General features: G+C 51.8%; 1 protein-coding gene across 3 annotated transcripts; it reads right to left on the bottom strand.

Annotated features, from left to right (window-relative positions):
• Positions 1-309: 309 nt before the first annotated feature.
• Positions 310-23394, bottom strand: AXIN2 (axin 2). 3 transcript variants are annotated; one of them, XM_086857596.1, is made up of 11 exons: positions 23310-23394; positions 21291-22221; positions 15301-15441; positions 10131-10233; positions 8099-8239; positions 7451-7947; positions 7162-7341; positions 6659-6877; positions 6066-6161; positions 4603-4770; positions 310-580 (listed from the first exon to the last, which is right to left on the bottom strand). In XM_086857596.1, the coding sequence occupies exons 2-11, from the start codon at positions 22112-22114 to the stop codon at positions 454-456; spliced, it is 2496 nt and encodes an 831-aa protein (XP_086713722.1). In that variant the 5' UTR covers positions 22115-22221; positions 23310-23394; the 3' UTR covers positions 310-453. The 3 variants fall into 3 exon arrangements, with proteins under 3 accessions (XP_086713722.1, XP_086713719.1, XP_086713721.1); XM_086857593.1 differs by having other exon boundaries at positions 319-580; positions 7162-7344; XM_086857595.1 differs by having other exon boundaries at positions 319-580; positions 7162-7344; positions 22990-23370.
• Positions 23395-25362: the final 1968 nt, after the last annotated feature.

Raw genomic sequence — 25362 nt, 5'->3', positions numbered from 1 at the left:
TCTCCATTGTTAAAGCAGCATATCCAAAAACTGGACTTAAGGGAAAACAGACTGTTCAATAAATATCAATAAGGATTACTGTTAAGGTAAGCTATACACAGTTTCTCTTAGTCCATAGATTTCAGATCCCCAGGAAATCATATATTATGTATGGAAGTCTCTCAAACACGGTCTGCATCTCCAATAGCCAACAGTGGTCATGTTTCTAATAAATAGTCCAGGGTTTTTATCATCTCAGTACCCAACTCATGAATAATAAATGCCATTTTTTTCCTCTAAGGCTAATTCAGCAAAGTCTTCATAGACTTCACTTTTTTTTTTTTCTTCATTGGTTCAAAACTTTTCCTTCAGAGTGTTGGTTTTTTTTTTTTTATTTATTTCCTCTTCCCTTGTCATCACTACTGTTGTGTGTCCAAAGACTTTCCTAGGTTTTCTTGAGAAGCACAGATGCCATCAATCGATCCTTTCCACCTTCCCGAGGATCCTTCCTTCGTACATGGGCAGGATGGTTTCGTCCTCCCAAACCTCCTCGAACACCGCGCCGCAGTCGAACTCGTCGCTGGCCTTTTTGAAGTAGTATCTGTGGCAGAGGGAATTAAAACACAGGGGTTTTTTTAAAAAAAATAAATATATATATATATAAATCAAAGGTAAAAAGGCGAAGGATGCTTTGCCGGTTCTTTTATAACCACAAACATTTCCAACTTCTCCCTCCTGAGGATGTTCCTCCAGGAACACCTCAAGGGTGCTCGGGTCTGGTGACTTGAAAGCATGCCCAGGGATGTGGTGGGATGGAAGGAGCAGGGCTGTGAATGCTCCTCAGGGGTGACAACAGCCTGTCCAGTGAGTAGATTACACACTCTGGCAGTGGGTATCCCCAGCCATAAAGAAAATTAGAAAGCGCGGTGATTTCTGGTCAAATATCTCATTTAAAAATAAATAAATAGGATTTCAAAGCCAAGCATTCTTAAGGTTCCCCTCTCTCCCCACCTTCTTTCTTTCATGTGTTTTCTTGTTTCAAAGCTGAAGCCCAACATTAAAATTAGCAACTGTTATTAAAAGGATGGATGAAAAGCAAACCATCCCAGTTTCCTTCAACGCAGGAGCTGAAACTCTGCGGTGTTCCCGCTGGAAAAAACATCCCGGACTTGGAACAGCCCCACTCCCGGCTCCAAGCTAAGGGACACAAACTCCTGCCTGGCTTCCCGAGGCTCAGGAGCATTCTGAGAGAGTCTGGTCCAGCCCCTGGGCCGTGACACGGGGAGGTCAAGTAGCAGTGTCCTGCATTCCTGCTCTTTTGCTCCGGGTCGTTAGATCATGAAGCCAACGCTCGCAGAGACAAAAAGCACCCCCACCCCTCCTGTGTCAAACAGTAAGGACCCCTCTATTATCCTGAATTAGACCGTTCAGCTTCTTGATTAAAGGTTCCTTTTATCCCGTTTGGAGCTTTCTTCCTTCTAAGGCTGCTTAATTGCATATGCACAAATGAAGGGCTTCCATTCAGAGGGGTAGCATTTAGGGAGTCTGTCCGTCTGCCGCCCAACACCTCCTTGGAGATGCCTGCTTTCCCTTGGAAAAGGCCTTTGCCATCTGATTGCCAGGGATGGAAAATATTCCAGCAGATGGATTACAAAGAAAAACATGTATGTATCTATAAAAAAATACATATATTTTTAAAAAAAAAAATTAACCCCTCCCCTGTAGTTTGCAGTCAACTTGGGTTGGCAGATGTTTGTCAGGGAGAAAGGGGTTTGTAATTATGATTTTCTTTAGGATGGCAAAGGACATCAGATGAAGCTCACTTTTACTGCTAAAACTGGAAGAGCCACAGCAGAGCCTTGGAATCTGACATTTTTATTTAGTGACTTGTTTTATGAGGCACTTCTGAAATAACCAGATCGCCCTGCAAATCTCTTTATTTTCAGGGACATCAAAATTATTTTGGTAGGGGGATAAAAGATGCCCTCATTTCAGTCAAAGACGTGAAACCACCTCTGATTAGCCCAGGTACAGTTAGGATGTATTTTTGTGAAGTCATTCCAAGCCAATTCCAATTCCATGAATTGACACATGTTGCATCTTTAATGGCTCAGTGAGGAAAAACATATTATTTGAGTCCTTCAGAGCCTGCACTCAGGGAAGTCAATGGCCCAGCTCCCACCAACTTCCATGCTGCAGGTCAAGGCCACAATTCCCCAGGACAGCAGCCTTGAAATAAATCCAAGAAACCCAAGGAAAGTTTGAATGAATTACAAAGAACTTTCCCTTCCCTCTCCCCTGTCCAGATAACAGCCGCTCTTCCCAAGAACTTCCTCCCCAAGCTGAAGCCCTGGCTGTGTTTACAAAATTTTTATTTGAGAAAACATGCTATGACCTTTTACATAATTACAACCTTATTTCACAGAGAAACGAGGAAAAATAAGAAAAGGAGGAGGCAAAGCAAAAGGGAAAAAAAAAAAAATCCATCCGCACAACATCTTTAAACAAGTCACTCTGCTCTTATTTGCTCAGCAATGGGCTTTCCATTGAAACATATTTTATGTGGCAAGCTTTGCTCCATTTTTTTTTTTTCTTTTTTTTTTTTTAAATTTTATTTTTTGGGACATCTGGCACCAATCGAGGCACACGGGCCTGGCCTTGCAGCTCCGTTCTGAACCGCTGCCATCCCCAGATTACCCGACACCACCCACTTTTTTCTGTGCATGTATGTTTGTTTTTTGTTAACGCCATCAGTATTAAATCACTGCTTAATTCTCTTTTTTTAATTTTTTTTTGGGGGGGATTGGGGGTTGTGGGGAAGCCAAGGCAGCGCTTCCCCGGCGGGGCTCTGGCATCGCGGGAGCCCGAGGTACCCGCCTCGCAAACTGATCCAATCAATAAAGAATTTGGAGAGTGGAGCATTTCTGCATGTCTTTGTGCATTAAATGAAAGGCAAGGGCTTCAAAGACATGCTTATTAAATGTGCCTTAAAAAGAAATCAATGCCAGATGTGACCAAAGCAGCCTAGTTAGTGCCTGCCCGTAACACACACGCTACTCCGGGCACTGCGGACCTCTCCCCTGAAGGTCACCCGCAGTTTCACTCAAAGTCCAGCCAAAAGTCAAAGCTTAGATCAAAATGATTCCCTGGAGGTACACACATTTGTGTAATTAGTTTCACCTTGTGTCTGTGCAAGATAAAATACTGGGCACGTACCCAAGTTCCTTTTATAAATTTCTGTATTGTCTTTACCCAGGTGTAAAGGGGTGAGATCTAAGCAAAACGTTGTTTCATCCTTGTCAGTCACTTAAAAACATTTTCTAAAGTAATTACAGTCCGACAAGGCACAAATAATTGCACCTGGAGGGGCTTTTGGGCCACAGAGGTTTTAGAAGCCTAGTCCTGCACTTGGGCATCACATGAAAAATGTCACAGAAAACCAACAAACATTAAAAAAAGTTGGGTTTTTTTGGGGGAGGATGGAACTACACAGCCACTGAGCAGTGGCAGAGCAGTGGTGAGGCTCTGCCTGCAAATGAGGAGCACCGTGGGACAGGCTTTAGGGGCTGGAAAATGGCACAAGGGTGCCAGAAGCCCAGGGACTACCCTGCAGGGTGTCCAGGTTGGGTGCACTTGCAGGTTGGTGCCATCCAATGGCAGCTGGGTGGGCTCCAAAGATGGTTTGGAGAGGAACTGGAATATTTCAGCCCCACTGTGCAAGAGCCATGGAGAGATCCCAGCTTGGCATCCCCCAGCCTGAGAGTGCCCAGGGCCACCTAGCCCTGGCCTGGGCTTTCCACACATTGAGAGAGGCCAGTGATGGGGCAGGGAGCTGGAATTCCTTGTACCAAACCCAAAATGACCATTTGCAGGTTAAAAACACCAGCTGGAATGTCCCTCTCCTGCTCACCCTGCAGGAGCAGCGGCCAACAGAGAATCCCAAGAGTGCCCAGATCCACTGGGAAAGGGCAGCCAAAAAGAGCCAAGGTGAAGGTACTGCCACAGCTGAGCAGAGGCAGCAGCAAACTGGTTAAACTGGGAGATGGGAGCTAGAAACCAGACCAGCAGGGTTTGTTGGAGTTTCTGAGGAGGAATTGGGTATTGTTGGTGGAGCTCTCCCTGCAGGGCAGAGGTTTTTTTTCCCTTCTAATGAAAAGGGAGTGAGCTCCATCTCCATGCCCCTCAGCAGCACCATCCCAGCCCCTCACTGACCCCACTTATGGCCACACTATTGCAAAGGAATAATCAAAAATTAAATTATTAAACAGCAGGCAAAGCAGGAGGCCAGCACCCAGGTGAACACTGACCCCAGTTTGGAATCTGAACCCCACTGCTCCAGGCCTTTGCCACAAAGCCATCCCAGACTATCGAAGCCCTTTGGACAAGGGCTGGAGCACAGCTCCTAATGCAACTGGGAAAAGGTTGGGGAGGAAGGGAGGGGTGGCCCTGCAGCCAAGGCACCTCTCTCCATCTCCATGTTGCTCCTGCTTTGAGTGGGAGAGACTAAGAAGATCCACAGCCTCTGAAAATCCAAAGTGTCACTGCAGCAGCTCTGCAAAATATCTGCTAATTCTTTTGACTTGCTGTAACACACTAAGGAACAACCAAATCACACATTCTTACCTGTAATTTCCCTTTTTGCTCAGCTGTTCTTTAAAGTGCCCAAGTGTCAGGCTCTGGGCCTTTAACATCCTCCTGTAGGGAATTTCTTCTCCGCAAAAAAAATAGGTGACAACCAGCTCACCAGACTGAGAGGTGTGAACAACTGGCAGTTTCTTTGGCTCTTTGTGACTGCAAAACAGAAAGCACACACAAAACCCTCTATTTTTCCATCTGAGAACAGGCTGTTTCACCTCACTCCAACCAGCAGTGGAGCTGGTGAATGCTGTCAGAAATATCCTGGGTGTGACCTGAAAATCAGATATTCCTGTGCTGCCTGGGAATTTATTGGGATGTGTTTGCACGGCCTTTTGCTGGATTTCTACAGTGGGAATCATGGAATGGTTGGGGTTGGAAGGGACCTTAAAGATCACCCAGTTTCAACCCTCTGCCACGGCAGGGACACCTTCCACTGTCCCAGGCTGCTCCAAGCCCTGTCCAGCCTGGCCTTGGGCACTTCCAGGGATCCAGGGGCAGCCACAGCTGCTCTGGGCACCCTGTGCCCACCCTCACAGGGAACAATTCCTTCCTAATATCCAACCTAAATCCACCCTCCTTCAGCTTGAAGCCACCTCCCCTTGGGATCATGGCAGAGGGGAGCTGAGGGATGGGCTCACCCTCCCCAGCAAACCCCAGGACTGCACCCCCAGGATTTTAAAAGCTTCCTCCTCATCCCCAAACCCTGCAACCACCAGGCCCCAAAGCAAAACCCTCTGCCAGATGCTTCACCTCAAGCACCCAGGTAACCTTGTTTTTCCCAGTGAGGATAAAATTAACTGGATTCTGTCCATTTGCACCCAAGCAACGCTTCTTAAAGAATAATTAAAACAATATTACCCAGCAAAATGGCAACACTCTAGTGAATACCATGCAGCCAAATCTACAACTGCTTCTGAGGCAATGTACACTTGGCATGTCAAAAGGTCACAAAGTGTTAGTCCGCAGTAATTTAGTCTTCCTAATTTGTTCTAAGTCTTTGTAGAGTGGTTTCAGAAAAAAAGCTGCTAGCAAAGACAGCTGGTGGACTTAAGGTCAACCAATTAAAAATGAAAGGCTCTAGTCAGGTGGCTCAGTCTGGACTTCAAACATTACTCATTGCTTAAGATGAAGAGGGTAAGAAAGAAAACTTTAATTATTTAGGCCATTTTAGACCTCTCTGTAGCAGATTTCTTGTTAAAAGAACCATCCTGTAATTAGACTAATCCAATCTTTGTCCACTTTACAGGAATGCAAGTTAAAAAGAGCCAGAGACAAGATTTGAAAATGTTTTGTTCTTTCTTTAAGAAGGATGTTTGAAAGATGAAATTTCAGATATAAGAATTTCCTCTCCTTTCAAAGTGCAATCCATTTAATGAAAATATAATTATGAGATATATATATATATATATATTTATTTCCCAATCCTTTTCTGCATGTGCAATACTCACTCTTCTGTCGTTAGACTTGCATTGCAGAAAGGGGAGCTTCCCCCCTGAATGGCAGCGGAGTGGTTTCGGTCCCTCTGCTGATTTGAGGTTGAACATCTGAAGTGGGGAGGGGGAAAGCAAGTGGGGAAGAAGGAGAGGAGGGGGAAAAAAAAAAAAAATAAAAAAAAAGAGAAAGAACAACTTTAAGAAAAATATTGTTGAAATACAATTCGTCTTAATTGATGTCTCCTGTGGGTCATTAAGTTCGCTCTTTGCATCAAGCCTCACATGTTGTAAACAATCAAAGGAAGAATTAAGAATGCTGTGGGCTAATTTATCCTTCCATACCCAAATGAACGATAACCAGTCCAATTCCCCACTTGCTACGTAGCTGGAGCCTGTCCCAGAGGAAAAGCAGGCAAATTACAGCCATCAAAAGAGTGGAAGTAATAGCCTTGGATTCCGACTGTTTGTGCCGGAGCATGGCGGGGCTGGGACAGGGAGGCTGTCACACGTCCCCATGGCTGTCCCCCTGCCTGGACGGGCAGGACACATCCACGTCCACCCCCAGCAAACCTCCCCCAGCCCCGTTGGTCCCCTTGGCGGGACGTTACCGTGGCTTCTGCGGCTTGGAGACCTCGGCCAGGCGGCGACACGCTTCCTCCAGCTGTGCCAGGGTGTTGGGTGGTGTCAGCGGGGGCATGGCGGGGTCCTGCACGAAGGGGTGCGCGGGCTGTGCCCCGCGGGGGTGGCTGCCTGTCCCCCACGGGTGGTGGCGGCCGGGGGCCCCCTTGGCGCAGTCGGAGCCGTAGGCCTTCTTTGTGCTTTGTGTGCTTGGGGAAGGGAAGAAGTCGGGTTAGAAAAGCTGGAAAATATGACTTTAATAGCAGCTCCTATTCTGCTCGCTCCCTCTCAAAAGTCTGTCATAACATGAAAGGAGGTTTATTGCCAAAAACATGACATTTTTGTGGTTTTTCTGGTTCTGCGGAACAGCTTTTATATTAAACCGGAGGAGCAAAGAGTCTCATTTGTTTTTAGCGATTGTAAAAATAGACAGCCCATGTAATATATAAATATTTACCGGGAGCGATATTGCTGTAGACAGCTGCGTATTTACCTATGGGTCTTGTGCTTATTTTGTCTCTCGCTCTCCAGCATCCACTGCCAGACGTTCTGCGCCCGATCCGCTTCTCCCCCCGGGAGCTGCACCCCACCGGGGCCGGGCAGCCCCCCGTCCCCGGCCACCGGGGCCGCGCTGTCCGCTCCTCGGCCCGGCCTCTTCAGCAGCGTCCCCGTCCTGCTGGTGGCAACAAGGGACACGAGCCCACGGTCAGCCCCCGTCCCCACCAGCCCCACCGCAGAGGGATGATGGCTGATGGTTTGGGGTGGGTGATGCTGGCACTTACCCGAAGGGCTCCAGCGGAGAGAGAGGGGGGTCAGTGTTTTTGGGGTGGCCCTTGCACTTGGGGTAGCAGTAGTAGTCGCCGCCTGCCGGGCAGCAGCACTGCACCCGCTGCGCCGCCTCGGCCTCGATCTGCTCCTTGGTCTTGGGCACGGTGTGGTGGTGGATGTAGTGGTGGTGGACGTGCTTGGTGGTCTGCTTGGTGACGAAGCCCTTGCCCAGCAGGGCGCAGGCGGCCAGCGAGGCCGTGCCGGGCGGCAGCTTGCCCGTGGGCAGGCGGTCGGGCGAGCGGGCGCGGGGGCTGTGCCGGCCCACGCCGGGCGATTGGCAGCCGGGGGTCTTCAGCACCCGAGAGAGGTGCTCGTCCAGGATGGCCTGGGGATCCTCCTCGTAGCTGCCCGAGGGCAGGAGCGACAGCGGGTGCTGGGGGTGCTGGGGGTTGGCCGTGTCCCGAGCGCTCTGCAGGCCGGCGGGGAGCTCGGCGCTCTCCTTCTCCTCGTCCTGCCAGACAAGGGATGGCAGGGAATGAACGGAAGGGGCCGGGAGCTGGCGAGGCGCTCGCCGGGGTGTCCCCCCCGCCACCCCGTGGGCAGGGAACGACCCCTTCCCCCCGGCCGGGTGGCACGCGGAGCTCTGGGAACGCTAATCCTACCTCCTTGATCTGCTGCAGCCTCTCCTCCAGACAGTCCATGGTCTCCTGCTCCTGCTTCAGCTTCTCCAGCCGGGAAATGAGCTCGGCGGCGAAGGCAGCTGGCTCCACCGGGGTCATCTCCTTGGGAAGCCGGTGGGTCCTCTACAAGGAGCGGGGACAGAAGGCACAAGGCAATGTTTAGCGGGCGGCGCGGGGCGCGGGCGCTTCGCCGCCGCGGCATCGCCGGCCCCGCTACGCTTGTTGTGTCTCCATGTTTGGATGAAAAGACGACCGCAACTAGGCATGGGCTGCTCTGGATTTTTATGAGCTAGTGCTGTGGCCTCATGGAGTGACATCCTCCCCACCAGCGTTTGCCTTCGGCAGGAGCAGTTGGTCGCACTCTGAGGAACCCCGCTTGTTCTCTCTGTAGTACAACCAGCCCATCAGTAGCTACTCTGAAGTAGAAAATCTTCAAAGACTGTTGTCAAACATCAAAAAAAAAAACAAAACAAAACAAAAAAACCAACAAAAAACCTCTGAGGTGGGAGGGAGAGAGACTTTAACTAAAGGAATAAAGTGAGTATAAACAGAAAGGAGTTGGAAATTAAAAAAAATAAGATGGGGGAGAAAAAGGGAAAGGAGGGAAAAAAAAAAAAAAAAAAAAAAAAAGAAGTCAAACGGTTGCAGATCAGAGAAGTGCTGGTAATTTATTTCCTGGCTACACACTGGGCACCTTTGAGGTAGTGTTGTCTCAACAGTGTCCTAGATCTCTCCCCCCCCCCCTCCATCTCTTTGTACAGAAAATGAAGAAAGCTGCTGCAGGCTAGCGGTGCTACACTGCTGAGCTTGGCTGCCTCAAGCAGATCTATCAAGGGAAAAAGGGAACATCTCCAAATCAAGTGCAGAATATAAAAAGGCAAAACGCGAATTTCTGCCAAAAGAAGCAAACATGGCAGGAAAAGGGGAGGAAAAGAGAAAAAAAAAAAAAAAAAAGGAAAAAGAAACCACCCACTTGACTCTGCCCTCCCTCCTGCCATCCCCACACACCCCACTCCTCGCCCCCACTCTCCCTCTTTTTTCCCCCCACCCGAAAGCAGAAAGCTGAACTGCCAACTCTTTCACATACTACCCACCAGATGAGGTGGGGCCTCTCTCCGGCAACCACTTAGCTCCAGAAATGATGTGAGGGTAGAAAAAGGCCACTCTGCTGGAAATTGTCACTCTTACACAAGCTGGCTCTATTCAGTCCCTGATCAAAGCACTGCCTTACAGAGAAAGTCGATTTGCACGCCCTGGGACAAAATAATCTAATTTACAAGCTCAGGCTATAGAACTTTCTTTAGGAAGGAAGGGGGAAAAAAAAAATACCAAAAAGAAAAACCGCATAAACCACCCCCCCAACTTCCACCAGAAATATCATCTATGACTTCTTGCTGCTTAAGACAGCAGAAAGAGGAATTTTAGCATATTAATCTCAAGACAAGATAAGTTTATACTTGTCTGTGTAAACAGTTTATTCACTGCAGGAATCGAGAGGCTGCAAGTCAAATGAATTAGCAAGTCAGCGAGTTAATTTTGAAGAGCAGGGCAGCACCGTGCATCGGATCCCCTCAAAGCCAGGCATGGATCTGCTGCCAATTCTCACTTTTGGAAGATCCTGCTTGCCCCCAGCTCACAGACAGACACCCAGCTCTCACAGCGATGAGCACGAGGCCAAGCCCTGCTCGGCACTGCGGGAGTGTCAGGGTGGTGGCCAGAGCCAAGGCTCCCACTAGACCCAACTGGGACATCTCCAATTGGGATTTAACCACCAGGACAAATTCAGTGCCCCTGAAAACTCCTAATTAGCAGCTGGTTTCAGGAAGGACCCAGACGTGACCGTGCCCAAGCAGGGTTTTGGAACGATGCTGGGAGCACGTGGCTCCTGCCCAACACCTGGCAGCACCCTGGGATGGAAATGCTCTCCTCCCCTGCTCCCTTCCCTCCACCTATGCCTGTGCCCAGCCCATTTCCCACGGCCCACCCAGACCCTGCAGCTCCCTCCTGCACTCACCGGAAAATGAGGTAGAGAAACTTGACCGTTGGCCTTGACGCTCCGGTGCATTTCCCGCTGGAGCTGCTTCTTGCTCCCAATTCTGTACGGGGGGATCCCATCTCTGCACATGGAAGAGAGGCCACCGTCAGCTGGGGCTGTCCCCATGCTCTGAGACACTTCTCCATCCCCTCTGGAACCACCCAGGCAGCCGCAGGCCCTCGCTCCCAGAGGTGCTGAGCCCTCTGGATGTCACCTGAAGCCTCAAATATCCGGCGGTGTGGGAAGAGCCTGTGTCACCAAAGGATGCACATGGATGTGCAGTAATTAAGCAAAAGCTGAAGGCAACTCTACATGGGCAGACATCCAAAGATCCCATCAGCTTCACTTCCAAGGCCCTTCCAACACCACCTTTCTGCTTCTGACCTTTAATTTTCAGTTCTTCCCCATCCAATTACCCTCTCCAGGACCACAGACCTCCTCAAGCTCTGGAACACCCCATGAACTGCTGGCACAGTGGAAATGAGGAGGAGGCTGAGGCTGGATGGCCATCCAGAGGCTGCTCCCCATCTCCAGTCCTGTTTAAGATCCAGGATGTTTCCCCTGCCCTGAGGCTGGCCGGTACAGGACACCTCGAGGCGTGAACATGACCTGTTCTCTGCACAGGACACTGCTGCCCACAGCCACCCCAGCTCCTGCCAGGAAGCCACAAGGAGAGACCAGGCCAGGAGCTGAAGGCTCTCCAGTGGGAACAGCCCCCTGCACATCCCACTCCAGGCACCACAAGGCATCTTCACCCAGCCACGCAAAGAATTACCCCAGTGAGGATGAAAGGGCCTTCCACAGACAGTGGGGCCAGCAGGAAGAGCATGCCTGGAGATCCTGAATGTCTAATTCCACCACTTCCCTCAGACTGCCTGAAGAACCTTGATCTCGGCTGCCGTCCCTTTCATCCACCTGCCCCCACACCTGACTCATCTCCTGAGAGGAGAAAATAACTCCAGCCCAAGGAGGAGCAGACAGAGCTGGCCCCACGCTGCTGCCAGAGGAGCCAGCGTGGCACAGTGTCCCTGAGTGTCCCCTCCCATGGCCATGGGGATGGTGGGCACACAGCAGAACACCAGAGACATTGTGTCCCTCCCCTGGGGGAGGATGATCAGATGCCACCACTCAAAGCTTGAAGCAGGCGATGGCAGAGCTTTGTGAAGATCTTGGCTAAAGCCTTCAGTTGCCATTAATGAGCAAGACAAAGCTGCAAAGCCTGGAGTGAAGGATCAGAACAATCCCATCTTAACAAACTTGGGAAAGTCTTTGTAATAAAAACGAGCATGCTGGGAGGCCCTTGATGCCACAGGATGAGCACCTCCTCTAGACACAGTTTTGGAGCACATGTGACATGGAACATGAAAGGAGCTGATTGTCCCCATGTCCCCACTGCACAACACGGGGCTCCAGGAGCTTTCTGGAGGAGCAGCCCAGCACACAACAGCCAACACAGCCACTGGTGGCCACCAAGCACATCCCCACTGCTCCCTGAAGCATTTCTGCTCCACAAACCCGTGGGGAAATGGGGTGTGGGGCACATGACATGTCTTAGTTTTGGGGGAGGATGGGGGAAAAGCAAATCTAAGGTGAAGACAAAACCACCTGTACCTTCAGAGATGTGTTTGTTAACTGGGGCTTCCCAAGGCAGGGGTCTCTTAGGGAAGACCTTCAGCACAGGGAATGCCCAGTAAAACAGGCATTTCAAAGGTAAGTGAAAATGAACCCATGGGATGAATCCCATTAACACACTCCGTGGAAAAGGAGGTGTCCTCTGTCCATGGAGCACAAGAGGCCAGCTGGGGAGGAGCAGGGAAGCAGCTGAGGGGTTGTTTGTCCACCACAAGGACAGGGACCAGGGAGCCCTGCAGCCTTCCTGCATTCCCCACCTCCCTCCAGCCCTGCAAGCACGAGATGCTGTCCCCAGCCCCTCTGCTGTGGCACACATCTCCTTGTGGGGTATGCCCAAGTTCCCAGCTCCACAGGGATCATCTCTGCCCAAAGGGATAGTCCTGGGACAGGTTCCTCACTTTTATGATTTGCCCTCATTCAGGTTGATACAAGAACTGCTCCTTCCCCCTAAAATCCCTCTGGTTACAGCAGAGAGCCCCACATCAAACCTCCAGCTCCCTGCTTCCACAGCCCTGCCTCCTCAGAAGAGTTCTGCAACTTGTAACAACATGCAGAATTAAAAAAAAAAAAAAAGAATTAAAAAAACCCAGAGGTATTTCTGTGGGATGGGAAGGGAAAGTCAGCCTGGGGAATGGGAAGGGACCTTAGCAGCCACTTCGCTGAGTGCTGTCTAAACCCTTTCCTAGAAAACAGGGGGGAAAGGGACAAGGCCAGGGTTGAAGGGGTGACCAAGGAGTGACCCCTGACTGCAGGAGGGACAGATGGATGGAGCTGGAGCCACCTGCAAGAGATACGGGGGGCAGGGGGAACCCTGATGCAGCAGCAGAGCCCCCAGGCAGGGGGGATTTCACCTTTGAAATGGAAGAGCTGAACTTGGCCTGAGGTTTTGGGGCAGGCCAAGGGTTAACCCCAGCTCTCCAGGTGCCACCTCTCCCCCTGCTCCAACAGCCAACATTTGCACTCACTTTCCTGGCTACTAAAAGCTGCCGGCTGAAGAGCTGCAGAGTTGAGGCACTAAATAGTAGAGTTTAATTATAAACATTTCAGCTAACCAGGCTGGGGCTAAGCCAATCTGTTTCTGGGGGGAAACACTAGTTTGAAGTCTTCTACCCAGTCAGCTGCCATTTAAGCTGAGCCAATTATCTTAGCCTTTTGACTCAGATGTGCCTGACCTAACCTGAATGTAGTTTTACTGCTGCTTTGAAATATCAGACTCATGCGCATATGCATTCACTCCCATCTTCATTTGGCAACGGCTCTGAAACAAGCCTCTGATCTTGCCAACATCAAAAGCCTGGTTTGTAAGATAAGGTAATATTTGAAGTTTGCTCAGCAGCATTCCCCTGTGTCCAAAGTAAATCCATAAATAAGATATAAGCAAATAAAAAAAAAAAATCCCCTTTCCTCCCCCCCCCCCACCCCCCAATCAAGAAATGGAAATAGAAATTTGCATGATGCTTTGTGGCTACTACAAAATATATAGGGACAGACTGATCCCTGGCTTCTGGAATAAAATAAAGAAGGCAGATTATGCTTTATTTGGAGATTTCTCCTAATCCCAGTGCAGTTCAGACTTAGATTTGTTAAAAAAAAACAACAAACTCCAAATTCACTTTACTGCTATGTCTGACAGACTTTTCCAGAACAAGTTTTTCCTCTTCAGTCGATACCAATACGAGCCAAAAGACCTAATTTGCATTGGCACTGCTGGAACAGAACGAGGCCCCCCGTTCCAGGGGCCAGAACCCGACAGGCTGAGCACCTGGGCTCAGCTCTGTGCCCCCGACACCTCAGCTCAGCCGGTGCCAGCTGTTCTGCAGAGGTGCTGGCAGCAGCAAAGCAAGTTTTACATCAGCCTGAACTCCAAGGCCAGCCTCCAGCAGCAGCAGCTCACCCCTGGCAGCCCCAGCGCCCGCTGGCAGCCCCAAGGCCGGAGCGTGGCGCGGGGGCCCGAGCTCTCCCTGTGCCACCCCCGGGCTCCCCAGCCTGGAGCTGCGGGCAGTTTAATCAGCCAAGCTTCCCCAAACTCTCACAGCCTGCGCGGGCCATTGTTATGGCAGGAAAAAACAGGCAGCTCCTTTCAGGCGCTGCTTTATGGGGAGCTCCTATTCACTTGTTCAAGCAAATTTCAAAGCGGGCTGCTGCCCTCTCATCCCCGCTAAGCTCCCCTGGACTAACAATGGGCTGAAAGCGATTCAGTTAAGCCTTTCATCCACCATGCACTTTATTTCTCACTCAGTGCTCTCATCTGTATAAGGCCTACAATTGGCATTGCTGTGAAGAGAGGGTATAATCCTAGCCCTGTGAATCCCAAGTGACCCTACACTGGTCCAGAAATGACTAACCCAATGAATGCTCTGTTGACACATGATCACATACAACCAGAGCCAGTAAGAAGAAATAAAGAAGTCACCCTATGATTCAGCTCTTTTATTTAATGCCAATATTGTTCAATAAGGGAATCTGCTGGGACAACAAACTATTTTTTTCCGTAATATCGGTTCAAAACACACATGTGTTTAAAAAAAAAAAAAAAATAAAAAAAGGGTTTTTGTTTATGCATTGAGGATTTTTGGTAAATCCTGTTTTCCGTTGTGCATCTTCATGCATGTTGATTTCAAAAACCAGGCATTAAAATCTCTCTGAGGAGCACACAGGGACCACTGGACATGTCTGACACAGACACTGGAGAAGTTTCAAGATGAAAAGCCAGCAAGGCAGCACTCTGCTTGCAGGTGGGCCCTTCTAGAGCACTTAAGTGAAAATCACAAAACACAAACAGCAACATCTGCCTTTTGCTCAGCTGAAGAAAATGGTCCTCAGGAGCACCAAGTGAGCCTGACTGTCCCCTCTACAGAAGGGAGGGGACATTCCCCATTTCTGTCCTGCTGGGGAAAGCAAACTGACAGTCCATCTGAGGAGCCCACACTCCTCAGCAGCCAGGAGAACACAGATCCTGCAATTCCTGGGCTCAGCCACAGCATCTTCTCATGCCTGTATGCTGCTGAAACACCCACACCTGATCCATGCAGCTCCATCCAAATGGCCCTTTGAAGACTGCCCCAGCCACACTAGATGAGCAGCTATTTGCCCCTTCAGGTCACTGGCCCTATTACTGTACATTCTGGCATTAACGACAAACGTTAATTACAGAAAGTACTTCCTACAGGAAGTAATCTCCTCTTTGATGACTGATAACTACTTAAGGAAGCCTGGCCTTAAGACAAAGGCTCAGGGAGATTCATTCGCTCCTTGGGTTAGTCAGGCAGCACCATGGGCCAGGGCAGAACATGTTTGCTCAGCTGCAGTTGCAGAATGGCAAGAGAGGGATTCATTATTTCCCTGCATCCGATACCTGCGGCGATGGCGCGAGAGAGGGAGAGAGAGGCTGCCGTGCCCTGGCTGGGGCACACACCCCCTTTGGGTCAAGCAGGGTGATGCCCATCCCTCCCCTATGCCCCACGGGGCTGATTTACAGGTGTCCCACCCCAAACTGTGGCCAGCACCAGGTACTCACACGCTGCTGTCGGTCATGGACATGGAGTCGTCCGTCAGGGCATCGCTGGAGATTTCGCTGTCGTTGGCGCTGGTGGCCGGCGCGAAGACATAGCCCGAGTTCACGTGGTAGGGGTTAACAGGGTCGTTCCTCTTGAAGGACCTGGCACAGAACAGCAATCCAGTTACCACACAGTCCTGGCCTTCGTGGCAGCACCATCCTCGTGGGAACCACGTTCATCATGGCCCAACCTCTTCAGAACCAACCAACCACCCGCTGCTCAGACCTCAGCCAGCACACTGCCCAAACCAGGACACTCGGACTAAACACACCCAGAGCACAACTTGAAAGACTTTGAGCATCTTCTAAAGTGCTCTAGAAAGTCCCAGGAAGTGCCTCTGCATCCTTGGATACCCCAAAAAGCTCAAGTCCTTAAGGCTTGATGCTACACTGCTGAGGTCAGCAGGAGTTTTGCTGTTGGCACCAGCAGGTAAAAGTCCAAGAAGTTCACATCTGAAAGTCACGAGGAACCAGCCAACAATGCTTAGTCCTACTGTGAAGACAAGGGTTGTGATCCCCTTGGAAACACGAGTTATTGGTATCTTTGTTGCCTGAACCAGGAGAACTTCCTGGAACTACACAAGGCAGGGCTGAGATCTGCTGCCCCAGGCTTGGCCTCCCAAAGACGGATGCCACCTTCCTGGCACTATAAAAACACACAACAAGAAGGCCCAGCTCTCAGTATAACCTCCTGATGGGTTTTTTTTGCGTAGAGTTGGGCAGGGAGGAGAAGGATGGATGGGGGACGTGAGGAGAGGCCAGCACAGCACGTTGTATTAATGGGCACATGAACTACTGACCCCAACAGCTCTGGGTTACCCAGAAAAGCCAACCCAAAGCCCAGCCTGGATGTTTGAGCTGAGCAGCCAGGAGCAGTTCAGTGAAGAATTCATGGGCAGTGACATGGGCTGTGATGGAGCAGGGCCAGGTCACCATGGCAGGGTCACTGCACGGGGGGCCTGAGGGCATCCCCCTGCCCGCTGCCTCCAGCACTCCAACTTCCCAGCCAGGACCAATATACAGATCCTGGCAGGTGATAAGGGGATTATGCAGGGAGGTTTGGAAGCCGCATGTTAAGGTGCACATTTTGTTCCTCTTCCAGGGCAAGATGGGGTTGTTAAGCTTCTGCCTTTGTATATCAAAGCAAAAGGCCTTGTCATCTGATAAGGACTGCTGATTTTAATAATTAGGGCCACTTACCCAGGACTTGGGGGCCTAAGGAATGTGCCAGCAGGCTCGGCAGGTTTTTTTTAATGGGCTTTCCATCTCCCGCCCCCCTGGGGCTGGAGGGACCAGCTGGGCTCAAGTGACAGCAACATCCGCCCACCGCCCCTCTCTCAATCTCCATCCTCATCCCTGTGCCCCCATCACCCCATCCCTCCTCCCCCAGCACCAAAAGCAGGAGCCTCAGCGAGGCTAAAGTTTGTAAAAAATAAGGGGAAGGAGAAAAGAAAAATTGAAAAAAGGAGGGGGAAGGCTGGTGGGGAAGATGGGCCTCTCTGGTATGAGCAGCGTGGGGCTGGCTGCAGGCAGGTATTCAGCCCAGCCAGAGCTGCATTCCTTTCCAAGGAGGCCAAGGCATTTCTGATGGGGAGATCAAGATGTTAAAATATATATATATATATCTGGGAAGAAGAAGGAGGGAAAAAAATCAGATAGTAAGGAATGCCACAGGAAAGAAGTTAAATCTTCAAAGATAAATTAATTCCACATGTGGGTGAAAGCAAAGTTATCCTGCTGCTACTACAAGAAAGTCCCTCTAAAAACCATGGAGTCTTCTGCTCCAGGTCAGAGGGATGTGCAGTTCCAGAGACCCTTCCTAGAGCCCTGGTGGGATTTTGGATCAAGGTGTAAGGGATGCAGCTCTTCCCACAACTTGATTTGAAACCATCTCAGCTCCTGAGAGCGCATCTGAGGACCACAAGGCTCAGGATGCTCTGAGAGGCTCGGGGGTGTGGGTGCTCCCCAGACAGGAGCAGCACCTTGCTGGGAGGTGTCTGTCACCCCTGTCACAGCCAGGGGCTGGATCTGGCTCCTCTGGCAGGAGGATTCCTGCAGAGGCTGAGCTGGGGGCGGAGGCAGCAGGTCCGTGTGGGTATGGCACAGGGAGAGGGAGGTGTGTCCAAACATATAATTAGAGAAAGTGGCCGGAACTAACTCATCTTCCCAGCAGCGCTGCAGCATCATTCACCTACCAACACCTCGTGGACAAAAAAAATAATAACCCCTAAAGCTGACATATATTTCAAGTCCTCATCCCACATCCAACAGTGCCCCACAGAAATCTCCCCATCCTTTCCAAAAACCAGTGGGGGCTGTTTTGCTACATTTAACATTTTTTTAAATTTTTTTGCCTTTTCCCCCCTTTTTAATTTGACCACCTTACTCCAGTAATTGCAGCCAGATGCATCAAGTTGCCTGCGAGGGTTTTAAATTCCAGGGAAAGCGGTGGTCTCCTGCCACAGATGCTGCACACACAAACACAGCCCAGCTCCAAACTCAACATGCAAAGTGTTTTCAGCTGTCAGGTAGCAGTTGCTCTGGAGCTTCAAGGAGAATGTCTGATGTTTCTCGGCCTATTCTTATCTTGATGCGATGACACACAGCATGTAACGCTCCCCCTCTCTCTGCTATGTTAGGCAATGGCCATATCAGAGGTATTATAATGCCCTGAAAATTTCAGGGGGGCTCCAGGTCATATCCCCTGTTATGAGAGTGAAGTTTGGGTGTGTGTGGGGTGTTTTTTTATTGTTAGATTGCTTTTAGAAATAAAAGCACTCGGGCAAGTCAAACCACAGGCTTATACGGAGAGAGAAAAACTGTACAAGGAGCAGTTGGAGGCAGCACTGAATCTCATTAAGTATTTTCCTGGGACAAACATCACTGGGCAACCATGGGTTTGAAAACATAAAAAAAAAAAAAAAGACAAAAAAAGCCACACATGCACAAACCTGAAAAAAAGTATATTTTAACACAACTATGTTAATCACAGCTTCCATGCTCTAATTGTAGAACAGTGCTTGCAGCATAGCTTTACAATGGCATCATTTACTTCAATAATTGAAGCCAAACTTGGTTCCAATAACTTCACACACAAGGAGCTGCACCAGCGGGTCCTTTCAAAGGCCAGGAAGCACGGGGAGCCGGCAGAAGGCCATCTGCAAGCCCCAGCCTTCCCCCAGCAAGGCCAGTCCCACTGATGTTGGAGCCTAATGGGAGGCAGATGAGTCCACCTTGGGCTGAACAAGCCCACGTTGCCCCGGCGGCACAGCAAAGGAAGAGGCGCTCGCTGTGTACACAAAGTCGTGCGTGATAAATTTAGAAGCGCGTATAAATAATAGCTGGAATTCCTGGAGCATGGGGCCAGGTCCAACACAGCAGCGTGGGGAGGCCAGTTTTAACCACACCACAGCCCAGAGGGGAGGGGAGTCGCCTGGGAGGACAAAAGGGAGGTCCTGATTTTAAAATATTCCCTGTATTAGGGCTCCAAATACACAGCCAGCAGTTTGCTCCCCAGCCAGGTGCAAACTCTGTGTTTTCACTTGACTTCTCCTGTTCCTGTCCATCACCGGCGCTGGGGCCAAGCAAAGTCTTTCAGCTTGTCCGGTTGCTGCGGTCTCCCGTGGGTCTCCCGTGGGTCTCCCGTGGGTCTCCCATGGGTCTCCCGTGGGTCTCCCGTGGGTCTCCCGTGGGTCTCCCGTGGGTTTGGGTTCCCAGGTGCTCTCCCCTGCACACACCAGGCTGGCCCCACATCGCTGCGCTCCCACCGTGGGCTCAGCCCGGGGCTCGCGCCTTTCGCCGGGATAATCACATTGAAACCCACGGGAGCCTGCACGGCCCTCCAAAACCAGAGCACACTGAGCAGGAATTCCTTAATTCCAACACACACATGAGGGAGGTGTGGTTTGGCCACTCACCAGGAAAGAGTTTGTGCGAGCTTCAGCTCCAATCCTAGCCGCGATCCTAAACGCTGAGTGATGAGAGATAACCCATCCATATGCTCATCAGCTTCGAGCACATGCACGCACAAGTGGCTTCACAAACGGGAGGAACTGAGCAGCATCTCAGCTTGACCTCCCTTCTCTTTGCATTGAGATCTCTTGGCCCCATGGAGAGCAAAAGCTCCTGGAAATTCAACAGAAGGTGATCAAAGCAAAACGCACTACCTAATGTCCTAGGAGGGTAGATCTGACATGTGAGGAGCAAGCTGCATTAATCCCTGGACAAAAAAAGAAAAGAAAAGAGGGGGGGGGAAAAAAAAAGAACAGGAAAAAAAAAAAGCCCAGCACTAATCAGGCAAGCAGCCACGGTGCTGCAAGAGCTCTCCTGGACAAGGCACATGTGGGTTTAGCACGGCCTGCAGCTCTGGTAGAACATACAGCCAAGCCCTTCCAGCTCTGAATCCCAACAAAGGCTCAGAGATAAAAGCATCAAACATCCCCCTCCTGGAAAGCCAGCGAAGGGCAGCAGTTCAAACCAAGTTCTGGAGAACAGCAGATGCTCAGGCAGAACCGCTCAGGCACGAGATGAGGATCCCAAAGCCCAAGCCCTCCACGGAGCAGCTGCCAGCGCTGCCCCCCCGCAGCCCCCCGGCAGGAGGGGTCCGGAGCCACGCCGGGATGGAGAGCATCCCTTCTGTCCCACTCCCAGCACCTCCATCCCGCCGGGCCGGCAGCACAGCCTCCGGCACCGGGAGAGCCCCAGAGAGGCTCTGGAGCATCCTCCGGGGCACGGGGGACCCTGCCAGCATCCCCCGGCACAGCTGGAAGCTCTCCGGGGGCAGCAGAGGAGCGCTCCAGCAAAGCCTCCCCGGGAGAAGCCTGATGCCCTTTGATGTCCATGAATCACAGACACACTCTCAAAATTCCTGTAAACGACATGTCAAACACTCACCATACCAACCCCCAGGCTGCCGGGCCGGCGGAGGAGAGCGCACATCTGCAGCAGAGCCCTCTCCTCTCAGCCCTGATTCAACAATCCACATTTATGGCAAGGGTGGGGAGAGGAAAGAATACATTTTCAGAGGATTATACAACTCATCATTTGCTCATCAGAGTCTCTCTTTCCCATCCCCCGCCTGCACTTGGAGATGGGCTCTACTTTCCTCACCCTCACACCGCTGTACCACAATTTCCAACAAAAGAGAAGGGTCTGGCACTGCAGATGCACCCCGGGACCAGGGCACAGGGACACCCTGTCACTGCCCACATCCCTGTGGAGACAACCACCTCCTAACGAGGTCAGCCCTGAGCTCACGGCCAACACCAAAGCACCTTCCAAAGATCTATTATGCCACACCTGGAATGCCTCTACCACCTCAAACACTCCAATTTTAGGTGTCCTCCTGTATGCACTGGCTCAAAGCCACCCTAGATGGCTCTGACATGACACCAACACCCCGCGCCATGGGGAAGATGCACATCACACACACACACACAGAGTCAAAATAAAAGCAGATTCTGCCCAAGTTGCAGAGTTTGATGCAGTCACTGCACACATTTCCTCTCCCACGACCGCACAATTGCTTCCCACATAACCAACATGGTTAAAGACCGGTTGATGGTGGAGTTGGGGAACTGGTAGGTTTCATTATTCATGTGTCTCTATGATCCACTCCACTACTGCTCTTAATAGGTTTGAAAGTTGAACCAATAATTAACGTATGTCCGGAGGACATAGTTGCTATGAAGTTTTTGATCTATAAAAGAACTGAAAGAGCCAATGGGTCTTCAGAGCACAGGATCCTGTTTTCCTCTGTAGAGGGGAGGAAAAACCCCACACTCAGACAACACCCCACAAATTCCAGTGTCTGGAGGTGTGGGGAAGCAGCTGCGCTGCCAGCCCTTCAGGAAACCCTGCCTCCCCTCGATTCCCACCCCAACAACCTTCTGAAAAGCACTCTCAAAGTCCTTAAAGTTAAAACAAAGCACAATTTCCAGGGGTTCCCTTACCTGTATCCGTTCTCGATCGTTTCCGTGGCTCTGACATTCGCTGTAACCCTCAACGTCTTGCTGGATAGTCCAACTACTGAAGGCAAGATTTTGTTTTTAAAGTCTGCACAGCTCCATTCCTCTTCTTCATTCAAGGTCGGGAGATAGCCACAGACAACTTTTAAGCTCCCCAGTCCATTGGTGTTCATGTAAGCAGGATTCTCTCCTCCACTCCGTACATATTCGAGGTATATATCAGAAGTTAAAAACATCTGGTAAGCATTTTCCTCCATCACAGTCTGAATCTCAGTCTGTGCCTGATCAAACATGATGGAATCTATCTGCTGCTTCTTGATGCTGTCCCTTATGTAGGTCTTGGTAGCAGGTTTGAGCTGCTTGGAGACGATGCTGTTGTTCTCGATGTACCTTTTGTAAATAGCTTTGGCTACTCGTAAAGTTTTGGTATCCTTAAGGTCCATCTGCCTGAAGCCATTGCAGGCAAACCAGAAGTCTAAGGTATCCACACATTTTTCCCTTTCCAGAAAGGTCCGAAAAAGATAGGCACCATCTTGATCTCCCAGCAGGGAATGCAAGGATTTGGTCCATCTGGCCAGAGGGGAGTCTGGGGACGCGCTGCCCTCCGGCTCCCCGAGCCCGTTCTCATTCCGCCGCGGGGCAGGAGGCACCGGCATGGCCTTGAAGCTTTGGCTTTTGGGGAGAAACGAGCTGCCGAGTTGCGGGCATGGTGCTTCTCCTTCCTCCCCCGGGACAGGGGGTCGGGGGGCGTCTTCCCTGAAGCTGCTGCTGGGGTCTGGGAGGTGGGCGAGGACCACGGCGCTGCTCATGGCTCCGGAGCTCGCTGGGGAGAGGGGCTCCCAGTTGCTTCAGGAGCTGCCTTGTGCCTCTGCCTGCCTCTGCCTGGAGTCAGCAGGGGATCCTCGGAGCCTCCTCTCTGCAAAGGGGAAGGGAAAAAAAAAAAAAAGAAAAAAAAAAAAGGGGGGGGGGAAAGAAAAAAGGAGTATTGATCTAATCAAAACCAGATCCTCCCAACATCAAAGGCAAAAAGTAAACAGGCTTTTCAACTCCTCACAGTCAAAAAAAAAAAAAAAAAAAAAAAAAAAAAAAGGAAGAAAGAAAAGGAGAGAGAGAGAGAGAGAGGGAGGGAGGGAGGGAGGCAGGGCAAGGGAGCGCGGCTCTATCGCCAGCCCGATCGCGACTATCAGATCCGCTCCGCTGAACTCCCGGCGCACTTCTAGCGGGGCCGGGGCCGGGGCCGGCGCGGGGCTGTCAGCGCGGCCCCCCCGCAGCCCCGGGCAGCTCGGGGCGCCCCTGCCCCGCCATCTGCTTCCCATTTACCCCGCAGCCCAGCCCCGCTCCCCCGCCCGTCCCGTGTGTCCCCCCTCCGCCACAAGCCATTCTGGGGCGCTTCTCTGCGGGAACCGGGCTGGAGCAGGGATCCCCTCCTTCCCAAAAAAGCACCCCCGGGGCTGGGTTAAGGCGAAGCGGTCGTACCTGGGCGCTGCGGGGCATCCCGGGCCCCCCGCATCCCCCCTGGAGCCGAGGACAGCTCCGAAAAAGGGGCAATAAACGGGAAGGGGGGGGTCGGAGGTGGGCAACCCCCAGCCCCGGGCTTCCCGCCGTGCAAAATAATAATAATAATAATAATAATAATAATAATAATAATAATAATAATAATAATAATAATAATAATAATAAAAACCTGCTCGAGAAATGGCGACGGGCTGGGAGGAGGGAGGTCGGAGGGGGAGGAAAGGGGGGGAAAAAAAGTCCGGAGCGACTTGGAGGCTCCGAGCCGCGAGCACCAGCCGAGCCCCGGCGGGCACGGGCAGCGCGGAGGCTCCGCGCCCGCGGAGGGCGGCAGCGCGGGCACCCCTCCACGAGGATATCGGGAAAAAAAAAAAAAAAATATAAAAATTTAAGAAAATAACTGAAATTAGGAGGGGAAAAAAAAAAAAATATAAAAATCCGTATGTGGAGCAGAAGAAGCGGCGGCCGCCGCCCCCCGAAGTTGCCACTCACCGCCGAGCCGGAGCTCGCTGCGCGCCCGCGGCCCCGCCGCTCCCCGCCGCCGGCAGCGCGCAGGCTGCACCCGCTCCCCCCGCCGGCCTTCCTCCTCCTCCTCCTCCTCGCCTTCCTCCTCCTCCTCCTCCTCCTCTCCTCCCCGGCGGTGCAACCGCATCGGAGAGCATCGGGAAAGAGGGGGGTAAAGGGAGGGGGGGGGGCTGCGAGGGAAGGAGCCCACTGCGATCCGCGCCTCCCTCCTCTCCCTCCCTCCCCTGGTTATTTATTTTATTTATTTTAAATACAAAAGCGCAGGTCCCGCCCCCCCCCCCTCCCTCCGCCCCCCGCCCCGGGCTCCCCCCGCAGCATCAAAGCGCAGCCCGGCCGAGCGGTCCTGCAAGGGCGGTAGCGCACTAAAAGGGGGGAAAAAAAAATAAAAAAAAAATAAAAAGAGGTGAAAACAGTCCCCAAAGAATTTTAAAAATTAAAAAGAGAGAGAAGGAGAAGCCGGGGAGCACCCTCTGCTCCTCCCGGTGCTCCCACACCGGGGGCATCCCCGCTGCGAGTCGTGCTCGGGGGCGGCTTCAGCGCGGGCGGGGGCGGGAGGAGGAGTGCACAGATCAGCGCTGCTGAGGAAAATTAAATTATTATATTTTTTTGGCGGGGGTAGGATTTATTTTTTGCTCCCTTCTCGCGGCATCCCGCGGCGGCTACAGAGTTGCCAGGACCTTATCAAAGGGAAGCGATCGCTGCCGCCGCTCCGCCGCCTTAAAGGCGCAGGCGCCCCTTTTCCTGCACCGCCCCGCGCATCCCCCGCGCATCCCCCGCGCATCCCCCGAGCCTTTCCCCAGCCCTGCAGGGCAGCAGCTACTCCCCGGCATTAAAAACTTTGCTAAAAGTTTTCATGTTGCGGAGAAAACTGGGCTGCTCTCTGTATTATTATTATTATTATACATATATATTATATATATATAATCTGCGGGCCTGTTTTCGCTCTGCAGGCTAATTAAACAATCCCTGATTGCAATAGAACTGGCACAGCAGCCAAAGCCCGGCCGCAGTTGTGTTCCCATCTCCGGCCCCAGCTGTTAAATATTAACCAGGCACGGAATGGAGGGTTTGGAACTTCATACAAAAGGTTTTAATTAGGGGTTGGCCCCCAAACCTGCCCTCCAGATCCAAGGAGCCTCCTGCCCTCCTCCTCCTCAGCCTGCTCTGAGGCTGGGCCTGGGGGCTCCGCAGTTCCCCCAGCAGCAGAGCCCACCTTGGTCCGGCTGGCAGAGCTGCTGGGGCTCAGCTTGGCCGGAATTTTGTCATTGTCACAGAGTCACAGACTGGTTTGGGTTGGAGAGGATCTTAAAGCTCATCCTCTTCCATCCCCTGCCAGTGCAGGGACACTTTCCGCTGTCCCAGGAGCTCCCAGCCCTGTCCAGCCCGGCCTTGGGCCCTGCCAGGGATCCAGGGGCAGCCCCAGCTGCTCTGGGAATCTGTGCCAGGGCCTCTCACCCTCACAGGGAAGGATTTCTTCCTAATAATCAACACAACTCTGCTCTTTGTCGGTGTGCAGCCACTGCCCCTCGTCCTGTCACTCCAGGCAGGGCAGGTGGCAAAGCCTTTGGTGAAAGAAAAGTCACCTTCCACCTTTGCTGTGTCTGAACATCACCAGGGCACCTCGTGGGACATGCACCAGCCCCTGTCCCCAGGCCGTGGGGCACACCCTGCCCTGTGCCCACATCTGGGGGACACCACGCTCCAGAGCTGCCCGTTCCAGCCAGCAAAGGCACCCCGAGCCCCAGAGCTGGAGCCCCGATGGGCCCTGTTCCCCCACCACGGCCTGTCCCAGTGCCTCACCCCCATCCCTCCTGCCCTGCAAAGGAAATCCCAGGGGAATGCCGGGGGACAACCCTGGCACCGCAGGGATGCTCCAGGGCTGGTCCCAGGGACTTCACCTGGTCCTAAATGTGAGCTCAGAAACCAGGGCCGTGACCACAGCGCTGTCCCCCTCCCTTCCCACCCTTCTCCGTATGGAGGAGCTGCTGGTTTGCAGCACCCCTAAACCCACAGAGCTCCC

This window comes from Cyanistes caeruleus, chromosome 19 (genome assembly GCF_971803275.1).
Source record: "Cyanistes caeruleus chromosome 19, bCyaCae1.hap1.1, whole genome shotgun sequence".
In the NCBI taxonomy this organism is placed as follows: Eukaryota; Metazoa; Chordata; class Aves; order Passeriformes; family Paridae; genus Cyanistes; species Cyanistes caeruleus.
Note: the sequence above shows the minus strand (reverse complement) of the source record. Positions and strands in the feature narration are given on the sequence as shown.